At 37.6% G+C, this 20,698-nt stretch overlaps 1 protein-coding gene across 2 annotated transcripts in view; it reads left to right on the forward strand.

The window, feature by feature from the left end:
- Positions 1 to 20,698, forward strand: part of REV3L (REV3 like, DNA directed polymerase zeta catalytic subunit) — a 124,789-nt gene that overhangs the window by 51,699 nt on the left and 52,392 nt on the right. The window contains exons 4-11 of one of the 2 annotated variants that reach the window (XM_056343093.1): positions 50 to 210; positions 3,877 to 3,973; positions 15,206 to 15,300; positions 15,822 to 15,926; positions 16,889 to 16,973; positions 17,059 to 17,207; positions 17,491 to 17,619; positions 20,275 to 20,512. In XM_056343093.1, coding sequence (XP_056199068.1) covers positions 50 to 210; positions 3,877 to 3,973; positions 15,206 to 15,300; positions 15,822 to 15,926; positions 16,889 to 16,973; positions 17,059 to 17,207; positions 17,491 to 17,619; positions 20,275 to 20,512 — 1,059 coding nt within the window. Of the gene's footprint in view, positions 1 to 49; positions 211 to 3,876; positions 3,974 to 15,205; positions 15,301 to 15,821; positions 15,927 to 16,888; positions 16,974 to 17,058; positions 17,208 to 17,490; positions 17,620 to 20,274; positions 20,513 to 20,698 lie in introns of those variants that run through there. The other variant, XM_056343094.1, reaches the window with a different exon arrangement.

Raw genomic sequence — 20,698 nt, forward strand, 5'->3', positions numbered from 1 at the left:
TGTCCTGGAATATTTTTTTGTTTATATCCTAATTTGTCTTTATTTTTAGAGTATGTGAGCTTCTTCAAGGTGGAGCCATAATGAACAAACCATACCAGCCTCATGAAGCCCACATTCCCTACCTCCTTCAACTCTTTATAGACTACAACTTATATGGAATGAATTTAATAAACCTGGCTGCTGTGAAATTCAGAAAGGCAAGGAGAAAAAGTAAGGTGTTTATTTCTTAAGACCAAATAATTATTTTGAAGGCTAAAAATACCATTTTGAACAAAACATCACTAGCTGTCAGATTTTTGCCGCAGTTTGTGGCTGAATGGGTACGATGTGTTGCTTCCATATAGTTTGCTTTCTACGTCAAAAGAAAGTCTGCATGTAGCTTTCTATCATGTTTCCTTTTTGTGCCTGTGCATTTGGATTGAGCGAGAGTCTGCTTCCTGAAATGAGATGCTATATATCAAGAAACACATGTTCTGTCAGCAATGCAGCTGTAACCATTTTCACAAGATGACCACACCTCTTTTCAAATCAGATTTAAAATAGTTGATATTTAGTTGAAAAATCTATAGTTGAAAAATCTACGTGAAAGATGGCATGTTAATACTGTTGCTTTGGTTTTTTTTTTTAATTTTGGTTTTGATCGCTATATCACTTGTAATTTTCTTTGATGCGATAGTGTCTTTACAAAATTATGGCTAATTGTTATGATCTGCTAACAAATAATGTTTTTAATTAAAATGCTTGTGTTTGTACTAAGGGCATATGTTCTAAGGTGAAATTTGAAATATTAATGTCTCAGCAAAGGAGAATTTTAAATTTTCATTTTAAAAAGTTACTTTGACATTTTAAATGTACACACATAAAAATGAAGTTTGGCAAGAACATCCATAAAATTATCTAAATGCTTCAGTATGAAGGGGAGATAACAGTAGGAAAACCATAATGTCTTTGGTACTTAATACTTAGAAAAATAAGTATAGTTTGCCTAAATCATAATTGTTCCTACAGCTAAAGCAAGAATTGAAAAGAATGGTAAAGTATCTTTCTGTAAAGGCAGCAAGTAAGAATCATGCTGACTTTAATTTTGTCCCATTATTTTTATGCATGTATATTCAGACAGCAATCATCGAATCATTTAGGTTGGTAAAGACCCTTGAGATCATCAAGTCCAACCGTTAACCCAGGACTGTCAAGTTTATCACTAAACTGTTGCTAAATAATTAGTGCATGGGGTTTCATAACTGATTCTCATCTAAAGAAAAACACTTTTCATACGCAACAATAGGCCACACTTGCTGCTGTCAAAACTTCAGGAAGACAAAAGCTCAGCCATGGACAGAGGCCAATCCTTGCACAGCAGCCCTTAGAAGTGCCATCCATCCCTTCTAGGCTCAGACCTGTTGGAGTGGTGTAGAAGGCACAGCCTCTGCTTACGATTGACGCACTTACCTGCCTGTTCCACATATTCTATGTCTAGGGGGTGTGCATTCATTTTAGTCAAGTGTAGTTTGTGTCATGCAGGGCAGGCTTACCATTGTTTCTTAGGTGGAGGTAAAGGTCTTTGCCTAAACATATGCAGCAAACGCTTTCCTTTCCTCACAGGTGACAACATAAAAATTGGTGTGGCAAGGAATAAAAAATTCAGTAATAGATCTGTTCCTAAACGGAAGTGAGCAGCCTCAGGAGCCTGTTTCCAGTGGTGTTTTTCTCACTGAGATAAGTAGACTGTTTTGAAGGCTGAGAGTTCAGCAGGCAAATTTGTAGTAGCAGGAAAGCTGCCTTCATCAGCCTGTATCCAGAAGATGTAATTCTTTTTTTCAAGTTCTTCTGTTTATGGACAGCGAGGAAGAAGGCTGCAAATTCATTCCTGTTTTGTATGCCACTGAAATGATTACAGAACTTTTATTTTCAGTAGTTCAATCTTTTTCTGTAACATGACTCTGAAAGACCTTGATGTGTCACTGCTACTGTCTTTAAAGACATGCCATGTCAAGAAAAGGGGAAGATAAGTGTCCTTAAATCTATCCCTGTGAGTAACTTTAAGTGAAGAAACAGACTGATACAGGAATATGAGCCTCGATTTTTAGAAGTATTTGAAAGTGGGGATCATAGGGAATAAGAGAAGGGGTAATGCACTGAAAGTATTCTGGTATGGTATTTGAAAGCCATATGATTTTTGAAAATACATACTATTACTTCACCAGTTGGCATATAATCTTGCATAGCTGTTGTAATGTATTTTCCTTTACAATATACAACTGTTCAGTCCTGTTTTGTCAACTTAGAATACAAGTTACAGATGAAAAATAACGAGATGTTTCCATAGTCAGCTTCCATTTTAATATGGAGAATTAGCTGATATGCCACACAGTAAAAACATGACTGTGTTTCTTCCTGGACTAGCCCTGCCAAGAAGCAAGCAGTCACTTTTGGACAGCACAGACACTAAGCTGTGCTAGCTTTGAGCTGGGTCTGTGCAAATGGGATCAGATATTTTGTATTGTCTTTCTGGAATCGCCTGCTTAGGCATGGCGGTTCATAGACCATCTTGATGCAGGGGTGGCTAAAAGTGAGGTAGCTCCTGCCTAAATACAATCATCATGTCTTTTCACCACACCGGAGTGCCACGTTTCCCATGCAAGTTTAGTGTCTGCATGCTGTGTTAGTGCGCCTGGGAGTCTGATGCAGGGGGCAGGGTTTGTAGAAACTAGTCTGGGTGCAGTAAAGTTGGATTGAAACACAATTAATTAAGCCTGCTGAATTTCTGTTGCTTCTGTTCGTAGTTTCTAAGGCACTTTTTGCATGGTGTTTCCCAGTTGCTTCTGTACTATTGAGGGCTTTCTGCTACATGTGATACTCCCTATTCCTGCTATTCCAAGCGGTAGAATTCACATTGGCAAGACTCTGTTATGAGATTTACTGTAAAATTATAGAATAAAAATACACGTTCTAATAAATATTTATTTATTTATTGAAGGCACCTGACAATTGAATTGTTCAATTACTGTTTGCTGTTGCTGAAAGGTAAACATAATACAGGAAACCCTACTAGTGTGTGACACCAACATAGCTGAGAAAATTAAAGGCTCAAGCTGGTCTTTCACATAGAAGCAAGAGACCGAGTAATTTTCAAGGTCATCTGCCATTCTACCTCCCCCCAACTCCGCTCCTGGGCTTTTTTTTTTCTTGTGCAACATCCTGTGTATATTGTTGTTCCTTCCTCTGAGGAGTGAAGGTTCAGGAAGAGACCACAAGGGAGGTAGTAAATCTTCAGATGGGACTTCTCCAGCATGACTTCGGAGCACGCTTCCTTAAACTGAGACTCCTGAGCAAACTTAAAATGGTGTTTTCTTGATTTGTAGGTCAGACATCTGCCTTCATTGCAGGTTTGCACACACTGTTGTTGCTGCTGTATCTGGAATATATTGTGTATTCTTTCAGCTCACAGATAAGAAAGAGGAAAAGTGTGAAGTAGAATTTAGTGGGTTTTTTAGCTTCTAATTTCTATTAAGATCTGACCTGAGGACCCAGACACCTGGGAATTCTGAAGTTTGCATCAGACTCTGCATGATTTATTTTGAGACTTGCACAAATAGGAAAAGACTGAATTTAGGTTAAGATCTGACTAGAACACAGCAAGTGTAATTCTAATGTCAGTGTGTTGAGAATATATTTTTATATGTATCTATATGTTAGAAAGAAAGTTAAATCAGTTAAAATGATAGCATAGTTACTTTTTGAAGATGATGTGCAGTGCCATTCTTCAGAACCATTTGGACTGGTAGTATTAAATAATAAATGCAATTACATAATGATATGTGTAGGAAAATATTGCTGCATAAATGAAATAATTTCTCATTCTGTTTTTCTTTCTAGGTGATATATCAGGTGTCAATAAAAGTCATAGAATTCATTTGCCAGGAAATTCAAACAGTGTATCTTTCATTGAATGGGAAGAAGATGAAATACCAAGGTCAGCATGCCAAATCTTTTTTTGTACGCTGTATTTTCTTATATACATCAACTTGTATATACTACAGAGTTTCAGTCTTGCATTTAAAAGACCCTTACATGGTTTATATGCTAAAAAAAAAAAAAGTGCTGATGTAATACAGATGATTGTTACTTAGTTTCTCTGTATAGTTTTGGTTATCTTGACACTTTGTGGTATATGGTTGTAAAAATCTAATTGGGATATAACACTAGGAAAATAAATGGCAAATTCATCTTTGTGGGTTTTGGAAGATACATTTCTAGCTAATGACTTCTGATGCAAAGCTGAGGAGGCTTAATAATTATAGACAATACTTACATATCAGTTCACAGATTCTGTTTTTGTAATCACCCTTAACTAACATGAATAGTGTGCTGTCAGAGTATTCCAATTCGTCCGTTTCAAATAGTAACTACTTAAGTATCTCAGCTTAGAATTTTCATGTCAGTCTCCCATGTCTTCCTTTTTTCTAGACATTTCCTAGTCTACAGCTTGTAATTTGTAATAGCTCTACTTTTGTAAGCAAAGGAGTATATCTGGGGTGTTGGGATTTGTGGGGCCCAGGGAAGGGAGAGAGACAGTATCTGGTGCTACTTCAATTTACATAGTTTACCCATAGCAAGTTCAATCTTTCAGCTACTTTCTAATGTTTGACAGGTCCTGTAATTACTCTGTCATCTAGTAGTCTTCTCAGTCTTTGGATAGTTCCTGTCATTCTTCTCTGAATATTTTATCAGTCTTAATACGCCACACTACTTGCTAGCATTACACACTGGGAGCATTCACTTCCCCAGTAGTGCCTTAAACCATAATTCAGATTTTTCTAGTGTGCAAAAACTTGAGCCTGTGCAAGGTAGCATCTGGTTTTCTGATTCTACTATTCCTGCTTTAAGGAGGTTGTGAAACAACATTCAGCTGGTGGTTGTATTGTGATTTTACTTGTGATCCGTTTATATCCAGTTGTCCCTGGGCTATTTCTTCTCCTTTTTGGCTGCATACTTCGTTCATAGTCCTTTTCAACCTTTATTTGGCTCAGTTATTCAAGCCAAGTTACTTAACCTTTGGGGGTTTGGAACAGAGAAGTTAGACCAGAGTTGTCTGATGTTGCTTTACACAGGCCTGGGGAAGGCAGATAAAGAGAAAGCAGAATAGCACATCCTGGCTATCAAACCCAGAGAGGGATGAGCCCAGCATAGCGGGAGCCAAGGCACTCATCCTCATGGCTGTGCCCACAAGCCTTCTTTTCTCCTCCTTTCATATATTGTGTATATAGCCAGGGGTGCAGGACCTCACCTGTGCCAGTCCTTCTCCAGCTCTCATGCATGATCCAGCAGTGGGATGTTAGCAGTCACGGGGCAAATGCCAAGCTTGTCTATTGCCCTAGCATTCATTCTCTGTACTTTGGCAGTAGGAGTTTCTTTCTTGAATGTAAAGCTGGAACACTACATAGCATACCAAATTCTCTGTAGCACCATATGCAATGATACTCGTAGTTCTCTCCCTGATACACTTCAGTCTCATTTACCGTGTCACTTTGACTTATAAACATTTTAGTATGTATTAGTACAAGATGTTTCTTCTCTTCTCTTTTTTTTTTTTTTTTTCCAAGTGATAATCTTCCATTTGGATTCCTTTTTAAGTTCATACAGGGTCACACATCCCATTTTTGTATTTTATCCTGTTTCTATTCTTTTACTAGTAAGTCAATCCTGTTCTCGTTTTATAATACTATGATCTGGTTATGTATCCAGTATGTCTACCAGTTTGCCTGATCAGCATATTTCATTAGTACACTCCTGCATTTCCTGCCAACAATAGTAATGAGATGTGAAGTAAACTCAGTCCCAGAAACTGGCTATATTCAGTTCTAAATATGTTCTAAATATATTCTAAATATATTGTATATTTATATATATTCTATAAATATAATATATTCTAAATATATTCTAGATTCAGGCCTATATTCAGTTCTACAAATTTTGTGTCAACCCTCAGTCTTTTTTATATAATCAAAAGGTATTCCACCTTAAGCCAGCTCTTAAAATGCTTTAGTAATTTAGGAAGTAGTTTACATCTCCTCCAAGTGAAATTATTTCCCATTTGATACTGCATCAAACTATCCCTTTATATAGAAAATGAATTATTTTATTAAATGTGTTCTGGCACACCATCTTCCACATGCTATAGGATGTACATGCCACTGCAAAGTAACAAATCTAAACTCATTTGTATTGCTGATTTTACTCTGTTCTGTACCTGCACAAAATTAATTCCCTGTTATAATTTGTCCTGAATTATTTATGGGAGGCATCAATTTAAAACAGTGTTCTAATAATCAAACCCATAACTGCAGTTTGTCCCACTTTCAGGTTACCTTCCTACTTTGTATTTTCTTTAAAATTATGAAAATTTGCATCTAGGTTGGTTTAATGGACCCATAATTGTCATGATCTACCTTGCTGAAGGTAACTCTGACCCAGATAGTATGAGAGATCTATCCAAGGAAACACTTGTAACTGTTTCCTAAAATGATTGTGACTCCGATTTTTTTTCCATACGGCTTTTATTCTTGTAGTCTACAGTATTATTTGAAATCTGTAAATCTGCCCTTGGTCTTTTATTTCTGTCTTTCCTTAACAAAGTGTGTTCTGTATTCCAAACATTTAGTTTCTGTGTATGGCTATATCAACAGCTGTATTGATTTCTAGTTTCATGTGCAATACCAGCACAGTCCCCTCATTTCATTATCCAGTCTTGCGTTCAAGTTGAGATATTTAACTGTTTTGTGAGTTGTTTAGCAAAAAAATTTACTTACTGTATTTTACCATTTGACTATTTCCAGCAGTGTTTGGATATTCTCCTCTGTGTTAGTACTGAAATTCGAAATCTTAGTTGTCCTTTATGTCAGATATGAAGATCTCATAAATTTTTCCTTACCTTTCACCTATACACTTAAGCTGTTAGATCTTTCAAGAAAAAACGAAAGGGGAAAAAGACAGTCAAATGTTGTTTGAGACCACAAAATTTCTAGGCTGCCTTGTATTCTTACTCATTGGGATGCCTGTTTAGACTCATCACCCTTGGTTTTGGTGTACATTGAGAATAAATTTTAGAGATAGTCCAACGTGTATTTACCAAGTCCTTGCTGCAAGTGGCAGCTGACAAGTTCTCTGGTTTATCTAAGAGTGCAAGTGATTTGGCATTTCTTGACTTTGGAGTACAGTATATCAAGTGGTTGAAATCCGATGCTGGATGCCTGGTGATATGCAAAATATTATTCAGAAATTATGTATGTACCATTAGCAGCATTTTGCATGAGTAAATGCCAGTGGTGGTTTCCTGTTTCAAAAAACATTTGAGAACTATGACAAAGTTTCTTGGTGACTGAACTCACTCTTCTGTACTAGAGATAGCACCTTGCTGTTCTGCCACTTTTCCAGAACGGTATTTAACCCAGCTGTGTTCTGTCTTGTTCCTGGCAGATCTCCAAATTACTAACTTGCCACTATAATTAGCATACTGTTTCAAGCCAGGGAGAGTTCTTTAATTCTAGAGTGATTCTGTTATGAAATAGACAAATATCCAAAGCCACTAGTGCCCAGGAATCCCTGATGTTGTAAGGCTTTTAGGTATGATACTTGCCCATGTTGTCAGACTGGAACCCTACAAAGCCCACTTTAAGATAGGCAGTAGTTGCCTGAGCCTGGCAGTGCTATCTGACAGTTTTGACAAGAGGAGTTCTTCACATGAGACACATTTATGTTGTCCCTCAGGTAGCTGACGATTAATGGTGAAACACTTCCATGAGTTCCGTTGAGAAAACTTCATGGTAAACACCAGGCTTGGAGCTATCTGGTGGTCAATTCTACCACTTGGACATGGTGTGTTAAAAGCAGAATGGGTGGCAGGATGCTTTTGAGAAACACTTCCTTTTTTAAATCCTAGATTTGCTGTTTAGCACTAGTTTATATGGAAATTGAGAGATCTGAAAAATAACACTATTGCACAGTATCAGTTACGTAACGTTACAGATTTTTACTAGGTCTTTGGCTGTCAATTGCTTTTCTTGCTTGTCAGGATGTACATGTTCTTATTTAGCCTTTTGATTCTTTATCAAATGTGTGTATTATTCAAGTCACTGGAACATTCTGCAAACACAAAGACATTTTTTCTTTCATGAACAGAATATGGAAAACTATTATGTAGAAGTTTAGAGTTCTTATCAGTGTAGTTGTGATATCTTTCAGATTCTGTGGGGTTAATTCTTTATCTACTGTCCTCAGTTTAACGTTATAAATACCTGAAACACGGTCATCACAGAACTTGTTTCTCTAGGCTGTCATTAATGTTGGTGAATTGAGATACTGACCTTGATGGCCATTCTTCAAGGTTTTTCAAGGCTTTGATCTAGCTAGCTGTATGTAGCGGGCACTTTTTTTAATTGTGTGTGGACTGTTGCTTTAATTCATTGCCTCAGCATCTGAGGAACCAAACCTTGGTACTTTCTTTGAGCCCAGATTTCATCCTACGTCATCATTGTCATAAATTACTATTGTTGTTGTTGTTATTATACCAGCAGATAGTGCCAACACGTTTTTAGTTTCTTCAATAATTGACTGTTCTCTCAGTGATTTATTTCGAGCTTTTCCTACAAAGGTACAATGGATTTGTATTGCAGCTCTTTAGCATAGTGTGCAGGTATAAAATGTAGTTTTAAATTAATTGGTTTGAGCATCTCAAGTAACTAAATGTGCAGCCTTGATTTATCTTGCTTCTTCGGAGAGTAAAGTTTTGTTCTCTTGTAGCTGGGTTGCTTCCATTCCTATGCCACCTCACTTAACCCTGCTTTTCATTTATCTATCTGTATTACAAGTTGTACCTTGTGAACAATTCTATGTTCCCTTTTTCAAAATGAAACCTAGATGTTATGAAAAGCTTTGGCTAGGACTTTCTAAGTTGTCTTTTCTAACCTTGTTCTAATACAGATATTCTCAAATCATGGTTTTGGCATTGCATAAAACTCTTTTTTCTTGGCAAAACCGATGCATGTGGTGTGAGGCAAGTGGTTAGTCCATTGTATAGGGCAGTCTGTGTCAAACAGACCACTTCTGAGTGTCTTCCAAGGCATAACAACTGCTAATGACCTGAAGCAGTTCATATTTTCAGCTAACTACAGGTAGGAAACTGGACGTGTTCTGACTTCTTCATGCTGTCTTCTCACCTGCTAATTGCAGCACTGTAGCTGCTCAGGAAGTGTGGCTTGATGTAAGAGACTGGGAGATACAGTTGCTTCGTATATTTTCCTGATGTTATATGCATGTTTGTTTTAGGTGAGCAAGACTAGCAAACCCAACAGCTGACCAAACTATTGGCAGTACTCAGATGAAATAGTTCTCAAAGCAGCACGTAATCATGTTAAATAACTGTAATTCAGGGCAGTTGGTACTCCTTCCTCTCCCCCAGACATTTTTGCTTTAATCAGAGTGAATCAAAATGTTAGAAGGGCTAGTTAAAGCTGCTCTGCTTTTGTATGTCCTTTGAGGTTTTTCCTGAAGTGGGAACAAATGGCTCCTTGGCCTTTATGGCTTACTGGATGTTGCAGAAGCTTGTACTGTTACTGCCCTGACTTCTGCTAGTGCAAGTGTCTTGCGGTTCACCTTGACAAGGATGTTAAATGCCAAGTTAATGACCTGGTTGTATGGAGGAGACATTTGAAAATCTTACTGCACATGTCAGTTGTCTTTATTAGCCTCCATATCAGTCTGTTCTGACTGCCAGCCCTGCCTTAATCCTGAAAACATTAATGAGAGCTATGATGGTAAACCCTGAATTTGTTTCAAAAAGGGGCTCTTGTTAGCTCAGTGTTTTTAATTTGAATAATATGCCAGGTTAATTGAAATACTGTAGGTTTTAACAGAAAGATGCCTTATATCTGTTCGATTTAGAGCTTGGGCAAAATGAGCTTTTCTGCTTCTAATCACCCAAATGGTGTGAATCTTGGTGAGTTGCAGATGAAGAACATGCTTCATATTAATATTATTATGGGAAAAGACTTAAGTTACAGTGACAACTACCAGTTTGTTTTGAATTCAGCCGTGTTGTATTTACTGTTATTTTTAGAGGATAAATCCATATTAGAATCTCTTACACATAAGAAATCTCATTATTTGGAAAGCTCCTGGCCAACTGAGTCTGTTATGGACCAGTTCTCAAGACAAACCACTGGCCACACCCTTCATGGAGATGTGGAAAACCAAGACATGGGGTTTTTTTTGACAAAATGTGCTAACTATTTAAAGGGAAAAGAACAGAAAGCTGTCTCTTTGTCAGGGGAAAGCCAAATGTTTTGGTTAGTGGTTTTAGTCATCAAACAGACTCTTCAGAAATAGGTCACTAACAGTGAAAACTATAGTTTTACAACTTTTCAAGAATTTTTTCTTTCTTTCTTTCTTTCTTTCTTCCCTAGCGCCCCCCCCCCCCCCCCTTTTTTTTTTTAATTGGATTCTTTTTAAAGGGGAAGGTAGTGAAAATAGAAAGCTCAGAGTTTTGCTGTTGTTTCTAACAAACAAGTCAGAAACAAATCTTGACCAGATTTTTTTGGTCCTTTACATGTGCCATTTGGCAAAGGAAAGCATTGATATGGAAAACTCTTCTGGTATCAGTGACCATTGTGTGTTATGATCCCTTTTCACTTGTTCCCAGAAACACTTTAGTTTCATGAAGGGAACGGAACATTTTTGGGACCTCCTCCCTTGTTCTTGTTTCCCAGTGATCTTGCAGTTCGTTCTTATTATGTGATCAAAATGCAAGTTTCAGCTTGCCTGCAGTTCCTGTCACCCACCATGCAGGCAGGCTCTGCTTGAATGCTTTGATGAATACAAGCACCCAAAGTGCTTGACATGAAAACTGTGCATTCTTATCGTATTATGGACTTGGTTTTCAGCTGATGGCGTGACTGGGAACGGAGGGGGAAGTGATGGCAATGGATTGTCCTTAAAGTGTGCATTAGGGCACAGGCAGTCTTCTGTTAAAAGGCTGAGCTGCTTTAGTTTAGGAGTTCCGTGATCAGCTCTTTTAATTCTCACAATAACTCTGAAACAGGGCTGCTGACTCAGGGGATTAGTAATCATATATTAATGTATAGCATCTTACAGTCATTAATGAATTCTACATAAGTGCTTCACAGCTTCTACCCGACTACTTTTGGATGTTTAGAATAAATAAATATCCTGCTCTGCCTTCTTTTTCTGTAACAGAGTGAAACATTTGCATACAGAGTGAAAAATACATTTACTGTATTAATACAGCCACAAAATGTGACATCACAAATTTTAAAAATAAGGCTGCCAAGTAATTATTCTGTAAACTTTTTTTCTTTGCTTTTAAACTATATGCTTTTGAAATGTTAAGTGTCAAGCAGTTTCTAAAATTGACTTTCAGGATGCCTATTCCTTTTTTCTTATTCCTTACTCCATTAAATATCCAATTGCTGAGATTTCTGGTTTGTTTCTCAGCTTCATATTATGTATAATGCAAAATTTTACTTTAGAATAAAATTCCACTATTATAATGCAGTACAAGAGGAGAGAAAGATGACTCTTGAAAGCTGAATCTGCTGTAAAGAGGTTGAAATTACCACAGTAAACCCTATCAGCCTTACATAGGGGAATATTGCTTTCTTACCCTAGAAGTCAAGTTAAGCATTAGCTGAGCAACTGAACTAGTAATACAAACTGAACTTTGCATTACTTTGATATATAGAAAGAGACAATGACCAAATAGCTAGATCTTTCAGTCCTCTCTGTCTTTTCCCTCGTAAGTGCCAGTAAATAGATGTTCTAGGACTGGTTTAATTCCTGCTTACATTTCTAACACTGTTTCCATCTTGTCCAGTTCTTTATCCAAACAGTTAAGCTAAGAAATTATAAGTTTACCGGAGTTTTTAATCTCTGCTGGAGATTTTAAAAAAAAAAAAAAAAAAAAAAAAAAAGGTAACTTCAATCTTTTATGGTTAAAAATAATTTTCTGATTGCCTTGTAAGGTCTCAGTGTTCTTTCTAGCAATGCACAAAGCTATTTCTGCATTACGCAAAATGCAGTTGGTACTTCAGTTGACTGACAATACTTCTTCATAGGTGGACAAATAGATGCAGGTGTAATGAAGTAGTTACAGCTAACAATTCCAGTTTTCTCTGTGCATGATAGTGACACCTAACAGTCTTATAAAGCAAAGTATTTGTTTGCCAGTGCCTTTCTTAATCTTTACGAAGTTCATAATTCTTACTTTTTAATCACAAATGAATGGGTTTGGTATCTTAAAATAAGTCATATGGTACATTGATACACTTCTCCATTCTACTGACAGAACTGGGCAGCAGTCAATAAAAGCTCACATTGTTGTAGTTTGTAATGCTCCTAATTTGTTGCGTTTGTGTTCCTGTCATCTGTCTGTGTCTCTGTCCCCCCTGCCCCTTTCTTCTTTTGAAGATAATATCTCAGCCTTTCCTCTTGGGCAGTAGAACCTCAGTTTGTGGAGGAAAAGGTTGTTCAAAATTTTGGGGGAAGCAAGGAAAGCTTGGGTCAGGAGGAACTGAGATGGGAGAAATTTTGCACCTGTTTAGAAGTATTCCTTTGTTTTGTACTTCAATTACAGCATGGACTTTTTGCATGGGCTGAGTAGCTCAGCAGTTCTGGTGAGGTGGTAAAGAAGCAGACAGCTGAAGCTGCCAAGCTGCCATGAGAGCAGCCCTTCACCTTAAGTTTGGGTTTGGGCTGTTTAAGCCAGTTTGATTTCTGCAGTGCATTTGAGAGAACCTCTTGATCTTCTGCTGTTTCAAAGTCAGGCAAAAAATTTTAGAGATTTCTTGCAGGAGGCATCCAGGCAGTTGTAATTAGCTGTCTACTGAGCAAATCTACATGCTTTGCCCATAGATAACCCTTTTAAGGAAGAGCATGTGTCTGAACTAGCTTCAGTCCTAACTTCATGTAGTATATAGTTTGCTGATAGTCTATACCATAGACCTCTTCAAAAGGACTTTAGAAGTAAACATTTTTTGTTTTCTAGAATACTGCAGATTGGGAATGTGATGGAGTCAGTTTTGGGGTTTTTTTCTTGGCATGCTATCTTATCTCTTTATAATAAATACAATGCCCTGAAGATATTTTTGTGGCAGAGTTCCCTGATGTTTTCTGAGAAGTCATTAGATTTTTGCTCTTACGTACAAGCATAGAATAGTTTGGGTTGGGAGGGACCTTTAAAAGTCTTCTAGTCCAACCCACCTGCAATAAGCAGGGACATCTTCAGCTGGATCAGGTTGCTCAGAGCCCCATCCAACCTGGCCCTGAATGTTTCCAGGAATGGGGCATCTACCAGCTTTCTGGGCAACCTGTTCTAGTGTTTCACCACCCTCATTGTGAAAAATTTCTTCCTTGTATCTAGTCTAAATCTACCCTCTACTTTAAAACCATTACCCATTGTGCTGTCCCTACAGGCTCTACTAAACTGTTTGTCCTCACCTTTCTTATAAGCCCCCTTTTAAATACTGAAAAGCCGCTATAAGGTCTTCCTGGAGCCTTCTCTTCTTCAGGCTGAACAACCCCAACTCTCTCAGCCTTTCCTCACAGGAGAGCTGTTCCATCCATCTGATCATTTTTTTGTCCCTTCTCTGGACCCACTCTGACAGGTCCATGACTTCCCTGTGCTGAAGACTCCAGAGCTGAACGCAGTACTCCAGGTGGTGTCTCACCAGAGCAGAGGGCCAGAATCACCTCCCTGGACCTGCTGGCCATGCTTCTTGTGATGCTGCCCAGGATATGGTTGGCTTTCTTGGGCTGTGAGCACACATTGCTGGCTCATGTCCAGCGTTCCGTCCACCGGTACCCCCCAAGTCCTTCTCTGCAGGGCTGCTCTCAGTCCTTTCAGTCCCCCATCTGTATTGATACCAGGGGTTGCCCCAACCCATGTGCAGGACCTTGCACTTGGCTTTATTGAACCTCATGAGGTTCATATGGGCTTAATTCTTGAGCTTGCCCATGTCCCTCTGGATGGCATCCCATCCCTCAGGCATGTCAGCCACATCACTCAGCTTGGTGTTGTCCGCAACATAAATTAAGCAGTTTAATTCTACATTTCTTTCAGATTTCATATTTCTAGGTATTAAATACTTAATTTTCAAAGATAATGTTGGGGATACTCACCTTTCAATTACATAATCTACTACCACCTTGCGCTGTAGTGACTTTATTCAAAGCTTATAGAGACCACTGACTATTCATGAATTACATCTTAGATTCTATGCAGAAATTTTTGAGGCTGTGTATGTGTCAGGGAATGTAGGAATACAAGTAAATGTTGTAAGTCACCAGTTAATCAACCTAGACAAAGGGTTCTGAAGAACAGCATTATTTTAACCATAGGGATCTTTGTGTTTCCCTAATTTTTTAAAGAGTAAACAGACTTCCACATAAACCTGGGAGAAGGTTTCTCTTTCTTAGCTTACTCCATGGACTCAGTTCACTGACAGCAACAGGTGGAAGGCTGCTGACCTTAGCAGATCTGAAAAGACACAGCAGGAAAATGATCAGATCATTATACAACAAGCTTGAATTTGTTTCTACAATTTTAAGTCTTAACCAAGCCAGTTATCCTTAGTTCTGCATGTGTTTGGGATGCTAATACTCTATTTAAACTCATTAGGTTACCCCAAGACCCCTAAATAAATGTTAAAAAAAATCTGAAAAATAAAACATTTTTTGCTTTAAATCCCTTTAGTTGGAAATGTTAAACTGTTTTGCATTGCTGCAAATAAGAGAAAAATTCTTGCCACTGTGTTTTCTGGGCACAAGGTTGTGCGAACGTAGATGATCCTATTGACTGAAAGTTCTGTAGTGCATTTCATCTTGTATTTGGGGAGGAGAACATTGTTGTAACTGCTGTAGTATTTGGAGTTGTTCACTGCTTCTTTCTCTTCTTCCTACAAAAGAAAAAGTTCATCCCTTTAAGTTGAAGATAGAAATTTCTCATCTAATTATATCTGAATATGACTATTAATTTAAGAACTTGCAGGTGAGGATGAGAACTGGTGATTCTGTATTTAGGTACTCATCCCCATTCCACTTGATCAGAATCTAGCCCAGTTAGAAAACAGTGATGATGCATATTTCAAAAGCAACTTATTGATAACATTAACCTGTGGTATTTATGTTGTCACAGCTCTTTAATGTTGAAAGGTGTTGAGCCACAAAGTACCTGTGAATTGGAGGTGGATGCAGTAGCTGCTGATATTTTAAATCAACTGGATATTGAAGGTGACATGTTAATAATTTTCCATAGAAAACATTTTAGGACAGGAGCTATATTGTCAGCTTTTTAAGGCTCAGCTTAGTTAAGTCACAATCCAGATTTCAGTGTTAATGAACTGTTGATCTAAGAATTCATGAAGTTTAAAAAAAAATAAAAATCATTAACTCTGAAAGAAAACAGCTTGTAAGAATAGTGTATTGTCAGAGCAATAGAAAGAGATTTTTGTTAATGCATAGCAGAAGGTTTCAGATCTGTAAGGAGAGTAAGTGAAATATGAACATCAAGTATGAGTGTGTATGTGCATACATCTATACATACACCACATGTTTGATGAGAAGACCAGCAAAAGAAATAGGAGAGTTAGAAAACTAAGGTGTAACTTTTACATAACACTGAATCCTAGAGTAAGGCAAGAATTGCAGTTAAAAAACTAACAGGTTAGAATGACAAAAGAGGTGAAGAAGAATGTCAGAATCTAATTCATCACACTGATGGACTTCCCTTCATGTATTACTGTATATTTCAGCCCAGATTGGCAGGAACCCTGGTTTACAAGCTATATGGGAAGATGAAAAGCAGCGACGGAGACAGAAATGTGAATCTTCTCAGATTAAGCCACCTGAGTCACAAGGTAAAAAAAAATAAATTAAAAACTGCATCTGTTTATCAAAAACTTCGAATAAGAAGTAAGCAGGAGGTAGAATTTAAATCAGTGTATCAATTTTGAGGGCTTTTTAGATATACTGTTTTGTCAGTTCCAAGCTTACTGGTTGCCCAGTATGTGTATTCCAATTTTAAAAGCAAGATACATAACCTTGTGTAAATACATTATGATTCAGCTAGCTGCAAAGCATTCTGGGCAGAATTGAATGATAATGAGAGTTAAGATTGCATGGTTTATGATGGAAAACATTTAAGTGTTTAAATACTGACAAAATTAAATGCCTTATCCTGAAGCTTTCCATGGCAGTTTATGCACAAGGGCAGTTCCTTAGAATTTCTGTGGAATTATAGCTAAGGTGATGTTAGCTGAAAATTCTAAAAGGATGGACAAATCCCTGTATTTTGATGTAAAATTCATTACACAGGGAAGACTGTGCTCTGCAAATTAATTGCATAATGAACAGAGTTATTTTCTGCAAATCTAGGCCATTTCTTTTAAAATATGAATTATATTTGGCAAGTAAGCCAGAGGGTTGCAAGAAGGAAGGAGGCAGGTTCCCAACAAAGGCTGACTTTCTGACTGTGGGTTTTTTTCCTGCGTTTCTGTGTAATATTATTCAGGCAGCATAAACCAGACTTTTCAAAATTGTTCACTGATTGTTCTTTTCCTGGATGCTCACCTTGGTGTAATTGCGACATGATTTTTAAATGCTGTTGATACTCGCAGTTGCAAATTGTATCAATGAGAGTATGTGAAGTATTTTAAAGTGTTTAAATACACTTGAAAAATCAACCCTTCAACTTGGCACTTAAAATTAATGGACACTTCAACTTTGAGCCTTTTCCTAACAGAATTAGTAATTTTAGTTGCTCTCTGTGTTAGAGTGGTCAAAGTAAAACTGAATAATAAATATTTTTCAAATTTTAAAGACCGTGGATTTATGCCAGCAACAGAGAGTGAAAAGTTTTTTCAGAAGAGACTTAAAGAAATCCTCAAGCAAAATGACTTCTCTGTGTAAGTGTTTAGCCATTTGCCATAAAGTATAGTATTCTATGCAAACTGTAAATATGCATTTAAAAATTGGTTTTCAATTAACTAGAACGTTGTCAGGATCAGTGGACTACAGTAATGGATCAGAGGAGTTCTCTGCTGAGCTAACACTACATTCTGAGGTACTTTCTCCTGAAGCCTTTCAGTGTACGCCAGCTAATATGGTAGAAGTGCATAAAGATAAAAAGATTAACAAAGGTGAGTATTCTTAATAGCATAATTGTTTAGGCATAAATCTGTGTCATGCTTTGGCTGTTTATACGATAAGCAAAGTAAGCCAGGGAAGCTCTGTCAGTTATGAAAAAATTAAGAATAGCTTTGCTTTTGTTTTCGTTGTTCTTAGAGTAAGCGTTTTTAAAATTGCCATAGCAAATAATGGAAACAAATAGTAAAATCCATTTTAATGTGGCTTGCTTTCATAATATGTTGATGTCTTCGACTCTGAAGTTTTATCTTTTCTCTCTCTGTTGTTCTTTTAAAGAATCCAATAGGACGCATACTGATAAAGAAGAGGAAGCACTTATTAATGAAGAAGCAATTTTAAACATTGTGGAGAATAGTCAGAGCTTTCAGCCTTTGTCTCAAAGACTGAATCAGACTACAGTTTTCAGTGAGTGTGACTTTTCTTCCAGGCTATTTTATTGTTCCACAGTCTTTGTTGTGTTCACTTACCTTACCAGTCATGAAAGAAAGTAAGTAGTTTACCTCAGGGAGTTTGTCAAGCAGATTGAAACTTACACACCACACACACACCCTACCACCAATAAAAAACACCTTATATTTTCTAAAAATGTCACCAGGACAGTGTATTTTTGAAGATTACTGTGATTTACTGGTTCACTAAGCCTGTCCTTTTGCCAGGTCAGCTCAATGCAATCTCTTACATGTATTGCTCTTCCTTACGCTCCTAGGGTTATGGGACTAAAACTATCAGAATAAAGCAGATTTTGACTGCCTATCTATTGTATTCTTGCAGTTACTGCATCTTTCTCACAGTTAAGGTAGAGAACATGCTCATGAGCTGTCTTTAGAAGCTCTGCTGTCTGGAGATACTGAGGGACAGTAGGCTGATAATGAGAGGCAAGTTGCAACAGAGCATTTCCCAAAATTCATGAATACAAACCAATGGCTGAAGGCAAAGAAGCAAGAAGTGAAACATTAAAGAGTGGGAGCGAAACCATGACAGCAAACAAATGTGAATGGCACAAGGGGGGAAACAATAAAATAACACAGCAAAGGAATTTGTATGAAAAAATACTTCAGGTAGAAATAACTCAGATACTCTAGAGGAGATGAAAAGCACGTAGTTCATGCTAACTCTCTATACATTCTTATGTAAACTTAAGGTATAATGTTAACATGCACTACAGTTGATACTACAAGGTCGGGGAGGGGAGCGGACAGGTATCTAAGACCCATAGCTTCCAGTGCTTTGATACATACGTGGTGTGGATATGTGCCAGGGGCAACAAGATACAATGTGGGCAACAATATAAGTCTATGGGTAATATAATATACCACAGTATACAGTCTTCACGTGCAAAGAGAGGAGGAGCGGATAGAGTGAGATTAGGACTACTTTTCAGTGCTGTTTTATTTTGCAGAAAGTAGGTGAGGTTTTGTTTATGAAAGTTTATAGGCAGGGATTTGGATTTATAGAAAGAACTATAAGTAAGGAAGTGATGTGGGAGTTGGTAGACGTGAGCATTGGTTTTTTTTGGTTGGTTTTTTTTTTTGAGTGAGAAGTTTGTGCCAAGAGGGTGAGAACTGGCTAAAATAATGTATAGAGTATGTTTTATGATTATGAATTTGAATTGCTCAGTCAAATAGGAGTGATGAAATGGACTGTTTTTTTCCAGTGGCTAGGAATCAAATGGAGATTTTATGATTTTCTGTTGTTTTCTTCTCATTTTTGTTTTTCCTTTTTTTTTTTTTTTTTTTTCTCCCCAGTCTCCTTGTTTTTACCATGGGGTTACTAATTGCTGATGTCTTGTGTGACCATGAGTAACAAGCTGCATCTTTTGGTTTCTTACACTCTTTCGTAGCATGGACTAGTCTTTAATATGCCTTTGTGGAATTGTAGTGTCACAGGGACTGTGAAGCACACTGCTTCTGCTACTGTTGTGAAGTACACAATAAGGTTTATATTAATGGGAAGTAAAGGCTGGAGTTTAATGATGGACCTCACAAGGGGCAAAGGAGCCAAGAACAGAAAGTGCAACTGAAAGTGGGTTAATTCAGAACTCTGGCAAAGGGGATGGTTTCCATTCTAAATGGTTGCATGGTATCTTGTGAAGCCTTTGTAAAATACAGAAAATGCCTTCCTCATCAATGTTGAGACGTATTTTATATGATTCTCAGGATCATTGTAAATCATATGATATTTCCTGAGGAAGGAGAGTAGAGATTGTAGTTCTTCAGCCAGAGGAGAAGGAGAGAGAGAAGTAACAAAGATGCCTGGTAGACTGGAGATCATAAATTGGTTATGAGGTCAGATGAAAGGTAAGCAGGAGGAGAGTGAGAAAAAATTATGACTTGAAGGGTGTTTAAGAAATCCAAGTAAAGAATGAGAAGGCAAGTGCATGAGTTAGTGTAAGCTTGGGTCAAATAAAAATGAAAATTTAAAGTAGGAATGAAATCAGGTAAAATTTCAGTGTTTAGAGGAACCTAGGAAGAGAATAGGTTGCAGTGGAAAGGGAGATGAAGTTAAGTGTTACAGTAAAGGACAGAGGGAAGGAAGAACTGGTTGCTCAAATTAGCATCACCTTTCATGAGATGCAGCAATTGGAAGTCTTCCAAGTGACACAGAGAGAAGTGCCCAATAAAGTTAATGCAGCCATTGAAATGGTGAGAGCAAGAGAAGCAGTGATGCTTCAGAAGCTGGCACTCATGCTGAAACAAAAGGGGAGAGTGAAGCTTTACTGAATGTGAGGAGGTAATAGGAGGATGTGGAGAGAGAGAGAGAGGGAAGTGCTTCCAATAAATCTGTAATCAAAAGAGGAAGGCAAAAATAAAAAAAGGCCATTGATATTCTAGATAAAGAGCTAGAAAAGATAGCAAATCATAAAACTTGAAAAAATAAGATACGAAAAGAGCTTTGTGTCTGTAGCCTGCCTTGCTTTTAGACAGTAACAAACTAGTAGATTTTAAAAAGTTGAGGGGTTTTTTGGTTTTGTATTTAATGATAGACTATAGTCTACACAAAAACTAGTCATTTACAAGTAGAACAAAATATAGATTTTACTTGTATGGGCTTTTTCTGCAGTGGACAGTAGTGCTGATGAGGCCATGATTGATCTGTTGGCTGGATTGGAGAATGATGGATATCAGATGGGACATCACAAAACACTCTGTCACCATCATTCTCTTGGAAGCTGTCGAAATTCTCAGAACAGTGATGATGAAGAAAATGAGCCACAGTGCGATAAAGAAGACATGGAACTTAGCTTGTTAATGTCCCAAAGGTGGGACAGCAGCATTGAAGAGCCTGGGCCAAAAAGAAGGTATATATGTGATTTTTCTTTTCTTCATATGTCCTTTTCTGCCAGATCCTTCCTCCCTGCCACCTGGTTTTCAAGTGTGCTGTGAGACCAGTGAGCTGTAGAGAGGTCTTTGTTGACAGCATTGGAAAACTCTATGCAAATCTTGGGATGGAATGCAGTTGTCCACATGATGCTGTGAATCGTCAG

Source organism: Falco biarmicus, chromosome 6 (assembly GCF_023638135.1).
Source record: "Falco biarmicus isolate bFalBia1 chromosome 6, bFalBia1.pri, whole genome shotgun sequence".
In the NCBI taxonomy this organism is placed as follows: Eukaryota; Metazoa; Chordata; class Aves; order Falconiformes; family Falconidae; genus Falco; species Falco biarmicus.